The sequence below is a fragment of the Rhyacophila brunnea genome, unplaced genomic scaffold (assembly GCF_057557595.1).
Source record: "Rhyacophila brunnea isolate RB1 unplaced genomic scaffold, BYU_Rbru_1.0 scaffold_21, whole genome shotgun sequence".
Taxonomy (NCBI): domain Eukaryota; kingdom Metazoa; phylum Arthropoda; class Insecta; order Trichoptera; family Rhyacophilidae; genus Rhyacophila; species Rhyacophila brunnea.
The window spans coordinates 22,147,302-22,165,599 of record NW_028232871.1 but is presented as its reverse complement, the minus strand read 5'-3'; the positions used below and the strand labels follow the sequence as shown (position 1 = coordinate 22,165,599).

Here is an 18,298-nt window from a genome sequence, read left to right as displayed (position 1 = left end):
CTGGGACTCAATATCTCTCTTTTCCTTGAGCTACAGATATTTTGAATTTGTGTATACAGAGATCCCACAATGATCGATTATTAATGTGTAATCATTAATATTAAAAGCAAAGTTGGTAAATGTGCCGCAGAGGTGGCCATGAGATTTACAACTTTCATTTTAGACCAAACCTACCCCAATCTATTATTACCTCATATAATTTAAGTTTGAGATAATGGTGTAACAAAATGTATGAAAACTTAAAATTTTCAATAAATTAACGATTTTTGGATCGAAAAGCCGATGCGCCAACAAAAAAAGGTATTATAATTGTTTACATGGAATAAACTGTTTTCGTAAAAAAAAAAATTATAAAAGCTCACGGCTACCTCTGCGGCACAATTACCGCAAAGTTATTTGATAAATACATATATGTACTTACAAAATTATTATAAATCATATTGACAAAAATATTTTTGAATTTAGTGCCCATTGGCATGTCAATACTTTTGGAATCTTTTTTAGCTTGAAAATATTTAAAAAAAAAAAATATTTGCTTCTTTGAATTGTCTATGGTCGTTTTGTTTGACAGAACAAGTACATCGATTACACGGACGACGATGTGTTGTTTTGTAACTGGATTGATGAAATAATTGTTCAATACATTCGGCTTCCATAGTATTTTCACGATGGATGCTCCAGCAGATGACACGGCCAGTCATACAGGCGTCTCTACGCAAGAATTGTGCCGAGGTTGCCTGACCGACGATAATAATTTAACAGGAATTTTCGAAATAGATAACTACCACTCGAATACGTTTGCCGAAATGTATCTCGCATGCACCCACTTGCAGGCGAGTAAACAATTGATTTAGGTTCTTTATTTACCGGTAAACGATTCAAAGGTAAATGTTTTATTCTCATGTATGTTTATAATTCTTTACAGGTTTTAAAGGAAGATTATCTTCCCCTTAATCTGTGCGAGCAATGCAAGACGATGTTGATTGATGCTTTTAAGTTTCTCAAGCAATGCACGGAAAGCGAAAAAAGATTCCGGGACGTTTACGCGCCCAACAAACCTGAATTCGATTCGAAAGTAGTAATAAAAGTCGAGCCAGATCTAGATATACTTGTGGAGATGACCAACGACATTAAACCCGAGGTGACCATGTTCGACGAGAAGCCCGAGATCGCTGAAAATACCGCCCCATTGAAAAAGAAAAAAGTCGTAAAAAAACACAAAACGAAAAAATCAAAATCCAAAAATGAGAACAGGAAAGTAAAACACGTACCTATTAAATCGGAAGTCGATAATTACTCCTCGGATGACAGCGCCGATTATGAACCCCTGTCTTCGTTTCATTCTGATAAATCTGACGACAGGAAAGCTAAGCACGTTTGCCCTGTTTGCAATCAAGTATTCGATAGGACTGTGAGATTACTCCGACACGCGAAGACCCACGGAGAAGACGTGAAACAAAAAATCATACAAGTGAAATACAACAAGAAAGTTATCAGCTGCGACGTTTGCCAAAAGGTATTCGCGAAGAAATCCGGATTGTTTCGACACATGTCGACGCATAACGCTGAGGAAAAACCATTTGAGTGTCTGATCTGCCTGCAGCGGTTTAAGCGGCAAGATCTCTTGCTGAGACACATGGCGATCCACGACATGGGCGCTGACATAATCACGATGGAAGCTAAAGACAGTAAACCCTCGATAGTCCACTGCGACAAGTGCAATATAGACTTCAATTCGCAACACTCGTATTCTAGCCATATGCGAATACACAAAGCTGATAATTCGGAAATAAAAAAATTCCCATGTGAAGTTTGCAACAAGGTGTTTCCGGTGAAGGGTCACCTGAATCGGCACATGAAAATACACTCGGATGTGAAACCTTTCAAATGTACGCTGTGTGAGAGGTCGTTCTCACGCCAGGATCAGCTCATCGACCATCTTAACAAGCACAACGGAGTTAAACCCAACGTTTGTCATTATTGTAATAAAGGTGTGTGCTATTTTTTAAAAGTTTCATATAAATATCACTCGCAAAGGTTTTGCAATATTACTCAGCCATAACCGTCATTTCTGGAATTGGTAATTCATTAGGGACCATGTAGGCCAGGGATGGCAAACCTATGGCACGCGACATGATTTTGCATAGCACGCGAATGTTTTGTGTTGAAGAGAAAAAAATAGATACATAATTTAAAAGATATTTTTTTTACGAAAAGTTTTACAAATACCTAAATACATATTATATAATATTAAAAATGGGTATTTCCTTTGGTTTATGATAATGTTTTTACCAATATTATCGATGCGCAAACGACAAAATTCATGCATAAATGACAGATCGCATTGTATAAAAATAACAGGCACCTCTTAGAGTATACTCTTGAAGAATAAGCATTGTAATTAATTTAAATTGCATAGATGGGTCCTTAGGTTTCATGCGTCATACATAATAATATTATAGCACTGATCTCATCAGGCGGTGGGGTAATTCTGATTTGTCTGGGTAACCTCTGATTTTGATCGATTTACAATCATTTTACAATGCTTGAGACCACTGTAGCGAGAGGATGCCTCAGCTGATCCGAAAATTTTTGGCGTCAATTTGTGCGTAAAGAACTAAACTAAGTATGTATTTTAGTAAAATACTCAAAAATTATTTTTTAATTTTTTTCCTGCTCGAACTACTCTAAAAACTGCTCGGCACGTCAGACAGTCACAAAATAATATTTGGGAAATTTTGGCACGTGTACGTAAAAAGGTTCGCCATCCCTGATCTAGACCCTAGGGTTTTCACGTTATTTACTTGGCACCATGAGGGATGAGTATTCCTTACAAATAAATAATGAGTGTGGACGTCTTAACGATGATTTGTTTTAGTCGATATCAACTACACGCAGGCACATATTCATGTCCAACTTAAATTAGGCTGTTATTTACCATCCAATATTAAAACTGGCAGTGATCTACCACATTTTCTTATTGTCATTCTTCAATTTAAACATAATATGTATGATATTTGGCTGAGCCTATGGAAAAATTAAAGCAAAAGATAGTTGCTTCCACAAATACTGAAAATGTCTATTTGAAAATACATTCTTATCTCTGGTTAGTGTGACGCCTGGGTTTGCATTTCGTTCACTATCTGTTGGATATCAGGCACGGACTTCAGGGAATCCTCAAGATGTTCATCAGTGATGCTGGAATGTTGCTTACTCTTTTGTGTGTGAGTATAGAATTTCACTGCAATTTGGGAAATTTTTGTCTAGGTACAAACTTCCAAGATGATGCTTTTCTCGTATGTGTCTTTAGAAAAATGTCATTTTTCACAGTTATTATCTCATTTTCAATAGTTTGCCCAATGAGTAATTTCACTGACAATGACTGTCCAAACCGAATTTGAATGGAAATTACACATACCCGACAAACTAATTAATTTTTTTTGATGTCACCGTATCCTGAAATTCCTAAATAACACAACCAATTTCGGCCATATACTTCTATGTTTGACACGATTTTCACGTCTCAATTCTTATGGACTTAAGTATGGCACAATCAACCATAATAATAGTGTGCGCTATTTATGTTGCATCTCCACAGTCTACCTCCACCCTTTGCCACTGATCATTACGGTTTGCGTATTATGTACAATAGTAAGTATGTATAGTATCTATGCTAAAAATATTATTATAATTGTACTTTTACTTACTATAATTTTCTAGAAATGTAATAATTTTGAAAATCATTGAAGACCATTTTCAGAGTTGTTGCTGATGACCCAATATTTTGATCCATATGTGAGGACATATGTCTCGTATTTGCGGGTTATAGTATACCGAGATAGCATTTTGGATTACAGGTGTTTCTGGATTCCAGAGTAGCACTTGTTGGCTGTCAATAAAATAATATGAAAAATAAAATGATATTCCGTGTTATTGACATGAAAGAAAAAAAATCCTTTGCATCTGAATATGAAAGGATAATTTATTTACGGGGTAATTGTATGTTTAGTTTGGGAAATATTGGACTGACTACTGCGCATTTCAGAAAATAATTCATTTAAGTTTTGAGTATTTTTTGATAATTACTTTTCTAGACTGTTGAAGGGCAAAACTGCCTGAGAAATTTTTGGCAGTTTTTCATTTGTTGGACTGCACATTGTCACACAACCACGGTTTTCTCTTGTAGCCAAACAAATTAGCACGTTAAAAAAATGTCTCTTATGCATTTTATTTTACATCAAGAATTTCATTGTTTAGGCTCTACTGAAAAATTAACAATAGTCACTTGTGTGGTTTTGGCTCTCAACCGTTGTATGTAATTTTCTTATAAATTTGAATAACTGAATGTTGTACAAATGCTAATAAGGTAATGTTTCTCCTGCAGCCTTCTCGCAGCTGTGTAACTTGAAAGATCACCTGCGGACTCACACGGGTGAGACACCCTTCCTGTGCCCCACCTGTGGGAAGGGCTTCAACAACAATTCTAATCTGCGCCAACATCTACTCAGACATACCGGACTCAAACCTTTCCAATGCCATCTGTGCCCCAAGGCTTTTAACAGCAAAGGTATTGCTATAAGTTTTATGCTTTCTGTTTATAAAACATCTACAATATGCAAGATATTATGTCAGTAAAAAAGTATGCCAGTAGCGAACATCTTTATATGAGGTGGATGTGGATTTTTTCTAAAACCCTCACATAACAAACAGTCCAAATACGAGTTTTGTTCAAAGTATCTGACCTTTGACCGGGAACAATATAATTATTCGCTTGGTGGTTTGAATTAATCCTTCATCTCTTTAAAATAGTCTCGTAGCGCACTTCTAGCAGTTATTGTTGGAAGTATTTCTCCCGAAGTTGCCGCATGCCTTAGGTGAACTACAGGGATGTGTATTTAGACTTATATGGAACTCGTCTAGTAAAACCTGCCATTGATTATCACAGATAGTTTTATTATTGCGAGCTTATAACTGAAGCTGTTGATTTCAAACTATCAAACGTAGCCGCGTTTGATATTTTATGAATACAGTAAAACCCCGTTAATACGAATACGTTTAATTTTAAATTATTTGTAAAATGAAATTTTCGCAAAAATTCGTAAAATACAACAAAAAAACATTACAAAATTAGAACGAAAAAAAGTTTTAAAATCAATTTTTACTGTTTTTTTTGCTATACATTTTGTATTTCATAATTTGAATTAATGGGGTTTTATTGTATATATGATGAAAAATTACTTGGTCAGAATCAAGAAAAATATTAAAAAAGTAAAAACTGTGATACATATCTGACTTTGAAACCAATAGCCTCAACTAATGTAATAAGTAATATGATTTATTTTCTTAGGTCAACTGACGTGTCATGTTAGTTCGCACTCTGGCATACATCCCTACGTGTGTGACACGTGTGGTAATTCGTTCACCAAACCCACGTCTCTGGCGAAACACAAAAACATTCATCTCGGTCTCAAACCATTTGTCTGTGACGTGTGCAACATGAGGTACGTACTTAATCTTCAAGCCGTTTGTTTTATTGACTTCCAACCCCAGTTCCGTAATGTAGAATAAAATGCATCTCAAATATTCTATGTTACTCCGGCTACTAATATTATACATACATTTGTAGGTAACTTGGCATTTTCGATTATAATTGAAGCATATTATGGGCCTCCACAGAATGGAGGTTATCATAACAGCCTTATTTTAGCAACACTCGTTAGATATTCACTTGACCATTGGGTCCTTGGACTGAATCAATCACACAGTGAAAGAAATGTGAATTTTGCTAATTGTGCAATTTGAATCTGCAGCACACAACCTTAGAGATACTCGTCCACTACTTAGACTTACTACGTAGACAGAAATTATATATTATACATATCTTGGGAAAAATCAAATTTATTATATTATACTGCTGCTGAGATACGGTGTATATTTGATGGGTGATTCATATTCATATTAGTTTATATTTTATAAGATGAGTTATGTAAGGTACTTGATAAAACTCAATAAGGTAAATGTACCAATTATCGGCACCAGTAGGAAAATGTGGTCATGGGATTAAAATAATAGGCTCAGCTTAAATATATTTGTATATTTCTTTTTTTGTATTTATATTTACAAATATTGTTAACAATAAAAAAGTTCAATATCAACAATATTTTAAGTTTAATATTATTTTTTTTATGTTTTAACAACATAAGGCCAATTGGTCCTATTATCGGCACCTGAATTAAATTTAGGTACTAATTTCCGGCAGCTTATGTTCGTATTATCGGCACAACTAAACTTATACAAGAAATTTCTATAAAGTTAAAAAAACTTAACTTAAAACTTAAGTTTAAAAAATATAGGCACAACAATTACTTTGTAAGTAATATTTATATTTTTCTACATTCATACTTTGCTACAATATAATATATACTTAGTAGGGTATAGTCCTGTTTTAAATCCGTTTTTGATGGTTTCCTTCTTTGTTTGATCCAAACAAGTTCTGAGTAATGGAGCAAAATCTTCTCGCAGCAGTTTTGAATTGTCATTTTGTATTTTCCAATTGAGGATCGAAGTTTTCCATAAGCTTTTAATGGGATGAAAAAATGTTGGGAGACACTTGTTGTTATAGTTGGATGCCTCTTCAAAAATATTTTGCACCAATGTCTTCCAGGTATGCCACCAGTGAAGCAATTAGCCTTTTTTAGCTCTTTCAGCAATAAAGCTACACTCTCTATTAGTTGGGCTTTCGTCACTGGAAAGCCAATTTTTCCCATATGGTGAATACATTCAACAATCAGTGCTCCTTGCGGTCAATATTGTTGGTGGTCCACTCTTTTTGTCCAATGATGATTTGCCTAGAACCTTATCCTGGATTGTGGATCTGGGCACTCCGAATTTTTTGGTAGCTGCCATTGTGGCCATTCCTCCTTTAACAGCTTCAATTGCATCTTGAAGCGACTGCCGGCTGTATAATTTTCGCACCTTCATCCTTAAAATAAAAATGTTTCAATTATCGGCACCCTTCATGCTTATTATCGGCATACATTGTAATCGTATTTTATAAAGTAAACTATAATTTATATCTTATTTTAAAAAGTTTTAAATTAAGAAGGGACAGTATTTCTTCCTAAAATCTCTGCTACTTGTGTAAATAAAAATAATTTAAAAACAGTATTTAATATTTTTGCATAATGATCGATATCCCTTATTACCGGCACATTACGTGCTAATTAACGGCACACCGAATTTTTAAAGTTATTATTCAATTTTAAAAGATTATTTCTGATTCTCCTGATATAAATTTGGTGTGCCGAAAATTAGCCAGGAGGTTAATTAATATTTAAATAATTTAAAAAGATTTTAAAATATTAAATTGTTTAATTTCTATCCAACAATAACGCGCTTTTAAAAGTTTGTTTGCTTGTACCTATTATTGACTTTTTGCCGATAATAAGAACAAGTGCAAATCGTATCGGTGCCAATTACCGGCAGCAAAATTTACTTGATTTTTAGATAAACTAACCAAAAAACACGCAAAATATTTTACACTTTAGGCAAAAAAACAAATTAAATATTAAAATACAACCTTACATCTAATACTTCAGTTTAAAAAAACGTTTGAAAATGCTTAACACTAGATATTCAAAATGTTTACTTACTTGTCAAGCTTTCGCCTCAAATATCCCAGTACATCTAAATCACTCGACGTGTGGCAGGAAACAATCGAATTTCAGAAAATACTTGCATGAAGCATGAAGCAAAAACTTTATCTCTTTCTATTTATTGCATAAGAAATGTGGATTTTGGATAACACATTCTTACAGCCATAGAAGTCCTGCCATTCTTATTTTTTGGAATTTCTTCTAAAATTGCCGATAATTAGAGCAGTGACGGAAATTGGTACATTTACCTTATGTGATCGGAACACGTTGATACCAGATGAAGGTCTCCCACGGGAGACCACCTTAAAGGGACTGACCGTACAATCGACTGTCCCAAAAACCACAGCCTGCCGCAGCCTACTACTGCACACTTACATAGAAACAGCCTATTTCCACTTTAATTTTGCACCACAGCCTACTTCAACTTGTCAAAAGCATCACAGCCTACTTCCACCTGAAAAGTTGGAAGCACCGCAGCCTGTGTCTATCCTTCGCAGCGCTCACAACCCTCAGCCAAGAACAGAGTATATACACTCAAATTTTCCGAACTTTCAAATTCATCCGCGCTCCCACCAAAATAGAGACGCAAAGCTTGCGAAAACGGCTGCTCGAGATAGCGAAATAGGCTGTTTCTACGCAAGTGTACAGAAGTAAGCTGCGGCAGGCTGTGGTCTTTGGGACAGTCGATTGTTTGGTCAGTCCCTTTAAGGTGGTCTCCCGTGGGAGACCTTCATCTGGTATCAACGTGTTGTAAACCAATCTTTATAATCTGGTGAATTCCAAATAATGACAAACTCAATTTATAAATTATATACATATGTGGCTATTATCGCTATTATGGTATCTGATATGGGGTCACTCTTAATCTGGCAGATGTTTCAATATTCTCATCAACCATCAAGCAAAAGCCTGTTGTCTTATGCGGCTGAAAAATTGGAAAGTACCTACTTTGCAAGCAAACCGAAGATCATTCAAGACATGATCAAAATGTTCTGTTTATTCTAATTTCTTTCATTCATCATCCATATTCCTTCCTATTTATTGTATGGTATTATTGTGTTTCTATTTCAGATTTGCATATAAAGATCTCCTGAAAAGACACGCGCGGATACACACAGGAGAAAAGCCATACTCTTGTCAATACTGTGAAAGATCTTTCACGCAAAGCAACGATCTCGTCAAACATATACGGAGACATGTCGGAGAAAATATTTACGAGTAAGTTAATATAATTATACTCATATTCAGTGGAACGAGTGAAAATGAATCAATTTTTCAAAATCGGCGGTTATTTAGGGCCCAGGTGCCGTACAATGGTCAAAAATGTAGAGTTTGGGGTGTCTTTGTGAGCTAAGTTTGAACAATCTTTAGACTCAGAAAGATGTATATGTCATTATAATGCCCTGTCTTTTCGCATCTTAAAAATCAATATTTCATGATCATAAATTATATTAAAATATAAAATAAAAGGGAATTATTGTGAACGTCATCATTTGAAATTGCAAAAATTTAAAGCCATATTTTGGTACATCAGATGTCCAGATGTCTGTGGTTATAGCACCTTTTAAAATTATTCTTCTGTAATTGAATAATATTAAATTAAATTAAATTATATTAATAATTAAATTTCATTATACCTTTAATTTTATTCTAAAATAACAAACACCCCCAGTAAGATACTATCGTAAGTCAAAATTGATCATTTCGCAGAAGACCAATAATTTTAAGTTTGAAATATTTCATATATTAATAAATACTGGAGAAGTCTGGATATAAATAATCAGTACTTATAGAAAATTTTCTAACGGAGAGATCTGACACCGGCTAGGAATCAAGGTATCTATTTTTTAATAGGTACCTTGATTCAAAGCACAACAGCCAGTTGCCAATTTTAACAAAATTCGGTAAAACACTTCAATTGCATAGGTTTAGTTAATTTCGTTGTAATTGGGTATGGTGCAGGTGGCTAGATTGGTAAAGCAAATTGATCGGAATCCAATGGATGCAAACTTAAATTCTGCCTGGCACCAGAGTTGTTTCCGAATTACATTCTATAAAGAATGGTACATTCTCTAACCAGGGCTTCGAACTGTTTATTTTTTTGTTTCGGTTTTCATTCCGGTTCAATTCAAAAAATATATATCGGTTCGGTTCCGGTTTTCGTTCTGAAAAAAATAATGGTTTTTCCAGTTTTCGGTTCAGCTCCGAGTGATTAATTTTTAAATGTTTTTGTTTGTATTAAAATTTTATTTTCTACCATAATTTAGTACAATATTTTATGGTACTTGTATGTTAGCCATGGTTATGCTACACCGCACGGCCGTAACCATAATTAAAAAAAATAATAGGTATATTATAAATTATGAGAATTATGTCGAGATGCGTCACGACAACTGAAGTAAATAGTATGATCGTGTTAACGCGCGTGTTTGACCGTTTACTGAACCAAAAACTGTTACTTTTTTTTTCGGTTCGGAAACCAAACATCTATTGAATAGAGCGTGAATGGCTATATTTTTATTATATTACGTTTCAGGTGTAAGATATGCATGGAAAAGTTTAGACTCCTCAGCGAATTGAAGCAGCACTATCCGACGCATTACACAGCTGCCGAAAACAATGGTGACAATAGTGAAATGAGTGATAAAATAAAGAGTGAACCTAATTTACCAATCGTCAGTCCAAATAAACTAAATTAAGTTACTAACGCATAATATTTTAATTTATGTCTGCATAAATAGTGATCATTTATTTAAATAATTATACGTACATATTAATATAATATAGTATAGTGTTTGCCTGCACCTGTGGACATAATAATAAAATCATACAATATACTACTCTGTATTTTTATGAGGAATATTTTAAGAAATCAAAGGATATTGAGTTTAATAGATGTGTTTTTACAATTAAAGTTTAGGTAAATTTATTCAATCATTGATATTGTATAATAAGATTTGTGGATATTTGCGCTTACATTACGTAACATGTATGTACATATATTATTGTAATATTTTTATGAACGCAAGGTCCGGAATGACAGAATAATTAAATTTGAAACACAAATTAAATTAATAAATTGCGCTACCATATTATGTGTTCTGTTATTTACTACCTACATAATCCTTCCTACACAATCGGTCTCAGACTTCTAACACATAATATCGAGGGTAATACTGACAGAAAGCATTAACTCATTAAAACAAGTTCTGAGATAATCGCAAAAAGGACTTTAATTTTTTTTTCAAAGCATTCTCCCACGTAGATTTTTTTATGATTTAAAAACATTTTTTCTACATTATAAAGGCTAACCTTTATGGCAAACACAATATACGACATGTTACAAGTCCTGTATTTTGTATAGGCAGAACGCATTAGGTCATTATCATGCTTTCTATCTATTCTATTTTCTATGCATTAAAAATATGTATCTTGAGAAGTCCGGGGTTCCAGCGGCTAGCTCAGGTGTCCATCGAACCACGGATTCACAAAAAAAGATATTTTAAATTGAGGAGAAATTAAATGAAACCACGTCTGTCTCGTGCGTAACTTGGTATTATCTTATATTTTAAATTTTCTTTACAGGTTTATATATTTTGTTTTTACAATAAGTTTCACAGGTCCGTACATGTTGGAAAAGGGACGCTTACTAACTTTGTGATACACCCCTGTTACAGGCGGGCTTCTCCCGGTGTAAAATAATCATTTAGTAGCTTAAGTCGAAACGTAACCCTGACCTCTAGAAACGGCTTCATAAAACATCTAATCTGATTCCTTGCTCAACCACGTAAGTATTTCTTTTTAATTTAAAAAGTAAAAATGATGATGGATGAAAGAGATAATTTTAAGACTAAATATAAGGATTTAAATATAATAAATTTTGCCGCGCATTGTGCGTGAAATCCTCGCGCGCCGGCGCCAGGGTCAGGCTCGTGATTCGCCGAATCAAAGATCACGCGATAAAATTTGGCCAATCACGAGAGTCCTTTTTTTTTGCTGGATGGCGTCGGTACGAGGAATTTAAAAAGAAAGAAAAAAGGATGTTAGTAAGCGTCCCCTTTCCGATAGGTACGGACCTGACGACTACAACTGTAAAAATCCCAAATATAATTTGTAAAACTAAAAATTAAGAAAATATAAGAAGACCACGTTACGAGCACGAAAGACCGTGTTTTATTTATACTCCAACCGTTTATATACTCCTTTTTTTTGTGAATCCGGGGTTCGATGGACACCTGAGCTAGCCGCTGGAACCCCGGGGATCTCAATGGCGCCTTGGCAACATGGGGCGTGAAGAATCGCATTAATTCTTCCGAACCCGCGAAATAAAATTTACGCCCGCGAACGCTAAATAAAAGTTTATGATCCAGGAGCCGGAACAACCAAGAAATGGTTGACTAAAAAGTGGACTCCGACGTAACCCTTATCAAAGAAGAAGTGCTGTCTCCAACATCAAACCGGGAGAGCCCTCTGGTGTTCGAAGACAGTCCACATACGGAGCTGACCGCGCCTAGCGTCGTGCTGGAGACCGTAGCACCGGCGCGTCTCCAGTACGACGAATGGCTGCACAAATCCCACCTATGGAGACCAGACGCATCATCGACGGTATCCAGCGAGGAGGGCTCGTAGAGGCCACGGCCCACTCACGACGAAAAACGGCGAGCAAAATGCCGATTTTCCTAGGGTATCACTAACATGTGTACCCTAGTCGACCACGGGATGTTCGGTGAGGAGAGAAAAAGGAAACGCGAGGCTAGGGAGCCTCACAAGAGGGCTGAGAAGGCGCGCAAGCTGAGATGAATCGAAGAAGCTGTACGGGCGCAGGCTCGACCACGAGGAGATGAAGCAGGACCAGTCGCCAACCCTCTAGTCAAGGGTGAACGCCGAGTTGCTGTTGGAAGTTTCAGTGTAAACAGTGTAGTTAAAAGTGAAGATAATAATCGTAAATATCCGGAAATTCTTCTAATTACGGATAAAAAGTTAATTAAGGACCCACTTTCTGAGCCCTATAATCTTAAGTTCGTTAGTAAGAAAAATGTACATTCTAGTTTTAAAAATAACGCTCCGCAAAGTGACGCCAATTCTTTCCGTTCAAATAAAGTAAATATGAATGAATTCGAAAACATTAACATTGAAAATCGCAAACAATTTTATAAACGGGAAAGACGATATTCTACAGTAGCGCGAAACCTGTTTCAAAGTTACGCCGTGTTAATAATTTGAATCCAAAGAGAAACGAGGAAAATAGTACACTACCGTCCCTATTATTTCTTTACAAATTACCAATCGTAAATTTAACACAGCGAAAACGGAACGGGAATAATAAGGCGTCACTCGACAAAGTGTTAGTTGTTATGTTAAATTTTAATAATAAGTTAAAATTAGGTATAAAAGGATAAAAGTAGAGATTGTATGCTTGTGATAAAAAAAAAAAAAAAATGAGTCAATAAGCCGTAAATTTCTCAACGGGGTGGTTTCAATAATAAAAAAAAAAATAATAATAATAAAACGTGAGAGGCACCGTAAATCGGCGCGGCGCGCCTTTGGAATAGGATGTCGGGCGCGTAAAACGAAACAATTTTTTTTAAATAAAATGGGTTTCACTAAAAATAAAGTTAATTACACAGTTTTAAGTGTACTGATTCAGAAATAAATATAATGAGAGGGTGGAATATTTCAATTTTTAATATCAATGTGATTTATACAGTAAATACAATGTTGCAAAATAATTATGGGTATTAGGGTAAAATATTAAAAGTGATAGTAAGTACCATAAGTACAATGGGAAGATTTTATATAAAATTAGTAGCCATTTAATGTATGGGGTAGGAGTAATTAATAAAGTAAACTCGAATAAATTTAAAGTACAGGAAGTCTAATGAACGAATAAATTACTAAAGAAAGAAAAAGAATAAATACAGATGAAGACGATTTGGAAGCACAAAGGGAGCCACCTCTCGAAGTAAGCGCATCTAAAGGCAGCGTAGCCGAAAATTCATGATACCAAAGCTTGATGGAGTGGAGAGTGCGCACTCTCCTTTCTCGCGCAGGTTCATGGAGAGACTAGGGACGTGACGCCTGAAAGATATCGTGAAACAACAAGAGGTACTTCCGAAGTGTAACCATCTATAAAAAAAAAGAAAGGGAAAAGGATACTTATTGTAAACATCCATCCTATTACCTGTGGGAGAGCCGTGCCGCCGTCAACGAGCCTGGCCGTTGTACCGCTATACGATGCCTTGCCCGCAGTAATGGGAACAGATGGAGACACAGTACCTGTCCATCTATGAGGTGATACTCCAGAGACCAGCAGATCAGTGGAAAACTTTCCACAGGAAGATATCCGCTGCTCGGAACGAGCCTGGCTCAATAGTAACGCCACTACCACGCCCTGGTTGCAAAGGCAGACGACGCCAAACGAGGTACGCTCCTATTGCACCAGAAGAAGAAAAACGTAACACGAAATAATAATTCCGAACGAGGGCCAAACGTCTACAAATGTAGCCCCTAGGAATACAAAAGAAAGATTGGAAAGCGCGAGAGTCAAAGACTGCAGCTTCGCGACCCCTCCGCTGACTAATAAAAACGAATAAAATAACAAGAAAACCTAATTAAAACAAAGTAACACAAAATAAATGTACTACACTGAAATTAAATCAAACTCTGACCTATTCAAAAGTATCGCGAAAGCATTGCTTTGAGCTGAAAATAATAATCCAAAATAAATATAGAAAATAATAAAAATAGAGCTAAAGTATAGAGTTTTATGTTAGAATAGTTAGATTGTAGTTGAATTCTTTTATAAACTGTTTATCATGCCATGTACTTAACGGATGAACAAGGAATTGGATGGGTGGCCGATGAGATCAGGGCGTACCTTTCGACTTTAATCCAGATGGGGCGAATGATACACCCCTGTTACAGGCGGGCTTCTCCCGGTGTAAAATAATCATTTAGTAGCTTAAGTCGAAACGTAACCCTGACCTCTAGAAACGGCTTCATAAAACATCTAATCTGATTCCTTGCTCAACCACGTAAGTATTTCTTTTTAATTTAAAAAGTAAAAATGATGATGGATGAAAGAGATAATTTTAAGACTAAATATAAGGATTTAAATATAATAAATTTTGCCGCGCATTGTGCGTGAAATCCTCGCGCGCCGGCGCCAGGGTCAGGCTCGTGATTCGCCGAATCAAAGATCACGCGATAAAATTTGGCCAATCACGAGAGTCCTTTTTTTTTGCTGGATGGCGTCGGTACGAGGAATTTAAAAAGAAAGAAAAAAGGATGTTAGTAAGCGTCCCCTTTCCGATAGGTACGGACCTGACGACTACAACTGTAAAAATCCCAAATATAATTTGTAAAACTAAAAATTAAGAAAATATAAGAAGACCACGTTACGAGCACGAAAGACCGTGTTTTATTTATACTCCAACCGTTTATATACTCCTTTTTTTTGTGAATCCGGGGTTCGATGGACACCTGAGCTAGCCGCTGGAACCCCGGGGATCTCATTTGTTTGAAAAAAAACAAAATTTTTTGAAGTTATACTTCTTTAGGCGCGTTTGGAAAATCAGATCAGAGTGTATTTTTAGCGTGACATGTAACACATAATTTAGTTTTCACACAAAAATAAACACACTCGATTGGATTCGAACCACTGATTGTTCGGTTATCAGTCGAACGCAACTACCATTACGCCACAGTATGATACTCCAATCGTGACGATTATACAGTATGTTATAGTTTAGAATTGTTCCGTTGCCTAGGCAGCGAATTTACTAATGGCCATTTGCAATTCCTTACGTAAACAAACTATTAAACGTCATAGTGGCAGTTGTTACTTTAAAAATAAAAATGATGAATAATTATATAATTTAGTATAAGTTATAAGTGTATAGAAATAAACCAATGGCGTGTAATTTAACAAGATAATTAAGAGCTAGTCGAAGAATCTAGGTTATCACAAGTTTTGTTACGCCAAAGTATAACTTCTATCGCGCGTACATAAGTACACACACCGATTTTTTAAAATACAAACCTCCACTCTGTGGAGGCCCATAATATGATCTTATTAGGATCGGACATGGTCGGAAAAATTAACAAATTGGGTGCATCTGAAATTTTAGTAGATTGTCAGTAAAAGTGTGAAGTTCTCTTCAAATGAACCTGCAATGCAAAGCTACTCGTAACTGACTTAATCAGTAGACTAGAGCCCTTTTCTTATTTCAATTTTATACATTTTAAGGTTCCATCTATATAGAAGGTTTTTTTTCAACATTAACAGTGTTCCAGGATGAATTCATGTGGTTTGAAAAATGGACATGTCAGGTTTTTGGAGGTCGCCCGAAACATTCTTACCACATGAGATATGCTTTTCATCCGCGTCTCCATAGCCTAGGGTTAAACATGAGAAGCACAGCAGGGTTCCTAGTTTGACAAAACTTATTGTTACTTTTGTCGAGCTTTTATACCAAAAGAGAATACTCTCACCATATTTTCTTTCATTGGCTCTACAATTCGGTCGATCTTGGCCATCTTTGGAGATTTTTTTTACAAGTCTACATCTTTGGAGGTTTTAAATGGATGTTAGCCGTTTGCTCAGCCAGTTCCATGCCTTGGTTCCAAACACACATCTAACGGTATGTGAGTTTGCCAGACCTGGGTCCCACAATTTTATCACTTATCCATTGAGAGCACTGTAAATTTACCAAGTTACCATATACCTAAGAAATGAAATTCGTTTTATACATATGTGCTAATGGAATGGCGATACATTATATTAAAATTTGTGGGTTATCACGTCTCTATACAATGTTGTTAAGGCGAATTCTTTGCCTCAATTTACGATCAAATGTGACTTCAACGCCATCTAAAGGCATCTACAGGCATCTACCATGAATTTCTAAAAATGTGTTACTAAAAACTTTCGTCGATCGCAACCAGATGGCAATAAAATATAAAATAAAATATTGTGTGTCGCCACATATTAAAAATCATAAGCTTGATAAAAATGCATTTAAATTTATTATATATTTACTTACCTATGTAAAAATATTTACAATTAATATTTTCCCCATAAAATATTTACAATTCTAACATATCTATTTGATTTGATTTAAAGTGTTTATGATTTTTACATTTTGTTTACCGTAGTTTTTTTTACAGTGGCAATACAAGGGTATCCTGTCCAGTCAATGAACCAGATTTTTTTACGTTGTCAATACGAATTAATATAAATATTTTTCTACAGTAAAATTCATTTATAGTAGTAAATGAACATTTAAGTACAAATGTTTATAAGATTGAGTTTAATCTTGTACAATTGACAATTACATCGAATTTCTACTAGAGGTGGAATAAAAGAATGATATGAAATGAATAGCAAAACAAATGCCATTCGAATTATTATTAAACAAAATAAGGAATATACAGTTGTACTTGGTTATTACTAGGAAGGTTGGACCGGCTGAATGTGCTCGTTATAAGCGGTACTCGTTATATCAGAGAATAGGTATTTTTATTGTCGGCGAAAACAACAATTAGACACTTAACTAGTGTCATAAACGTAATCTGTCCCCGGCGGCATCCTGTCCGATCGGATTTTATTGCTTAGGGTCGAAATGTCTTTAAACGATCAACACATTACCAGTATTTTAGCTCGGTATATCCGATAAGTATCTCGTTATAACAGTGAATAAAAATGTACGGAGAAAATCATATACCAAATGTCAACGACTGTTTCCTCATTACATCCGAGATCTCGCTATGTCCGAGATTGTAATAACCGAGTTCGACTGTAGTTATAATTATGACAATGTCGATATTATATAGACATCCCAATTCATTTCGTTTCAACCATGTCCGATCCTAATGGGTTCATATGGGCCTCCACAGAGTGGACGGTTTGTATTAACTAACTAACTATATCTGAGATAAGAATAAAGTAAGACACGCAACGAATTGAATAAAAAAGAAGTTGGAGGTAAGAAAAAACGTAAATAAACATGCGAACAAATCTTGATAAGCAAACCCAAGGACAAAATAAGTGACAAATTAAAAAAAAAATTGTAAAACGTAAGAAAAAAATTTAGAATTTGAAGTAAGTGCACCACTGATTACATAATATTCTAAGAAAAAGACAGAACGTTATTTCTTTGAAAAAATCTAATGTCGATTTTAAAGAACAGTGCAAGATAAAATAAAAGATAGTTTTATTTATTTTACCTATAAATGTGTAAGTGAAATGGATTTGGAGATATAAAAAGAAACCTTATTGGCCCAGTGGTTTCTAGGTGTGGACTTTTGTAATTCCCTGAAGATCTCGAATAAATAATTAAAAATTATCAACACCTATACCATATTCCTAGGTATCTACTATGATTGAAAAGTAGATCTTAATTTTTTGTATTTATGATTGCTTCATAAAAAAACAATATTTACGACTTTATGATGTAGCAGATAAATGAGCAACTAAATAGTGATCCAAATATTATGAAAAGTTCAACTATCAAAGCATCACGGCATAAAATTAGTAATACCACGGTTATACACAATTTATTGTACCTACCTATTGTTATAATTTTCTTAGTTCATTTAATCGTTTTTAATTTAATTTATTTTCAAATTCACCTCTTATGTGT

The 18,298-nt window shown here is 35.0% G+C and overlaps 1 protein-coding gene across 1 annotated transcript; it reads left to right on the top strand.

Annotated features, from left to right (window-relative positions):
• Positions 1–548: 548 nt before the first annotated feature.
• Positions 549–10,749, top strand: LOC147070850 (uncharacterized). The gene is made up of 6 exons (XM_085948958.1): positions 549–833; positions 926–1,991; positions 4,385–4,567; positions 5,348–5,501; positions 8,727–8,873; positions 10,192–10,749. Exons 1-6 carry the CDS (start codon positions 669–671, stop codon positions 10,352–10,354), a joined length of 1,878 nt encoding a protein of 625 aa, XP_085805084.1. The 5' UTR covers positions 549–668; the 3' UTR covers positions 10,355–10,749.
• The last annotated feature ends 7,549 nt before the right edge of the window (positions 10,750–18,298 follow it).

Excerpts from the sequence above, each read along its gene's own strand:
- LOC147070850 (XM_085948958.1), top strand. The coding sequence starts at position 669 with ATGGATGCTCCAGCAGATGACACGGCCAGTCATACAGGCGTCTCTACG. Across the intron at positions 4,568-5,347 it reads CAAGGCTTTTAACAGCAAAG|GTCAACTGACGTGTCATGTT; the intron begins GTATTGCTATAA and ends TTATTTTCTTAG. Across the intron at positions 5,502-8,726 it reads TGTGACGTGTGCAACATGAG|ATTTGCATATAAAGATCTCC; the intron begins GTACGTACTTAA and ends TTTCTATTTCAG.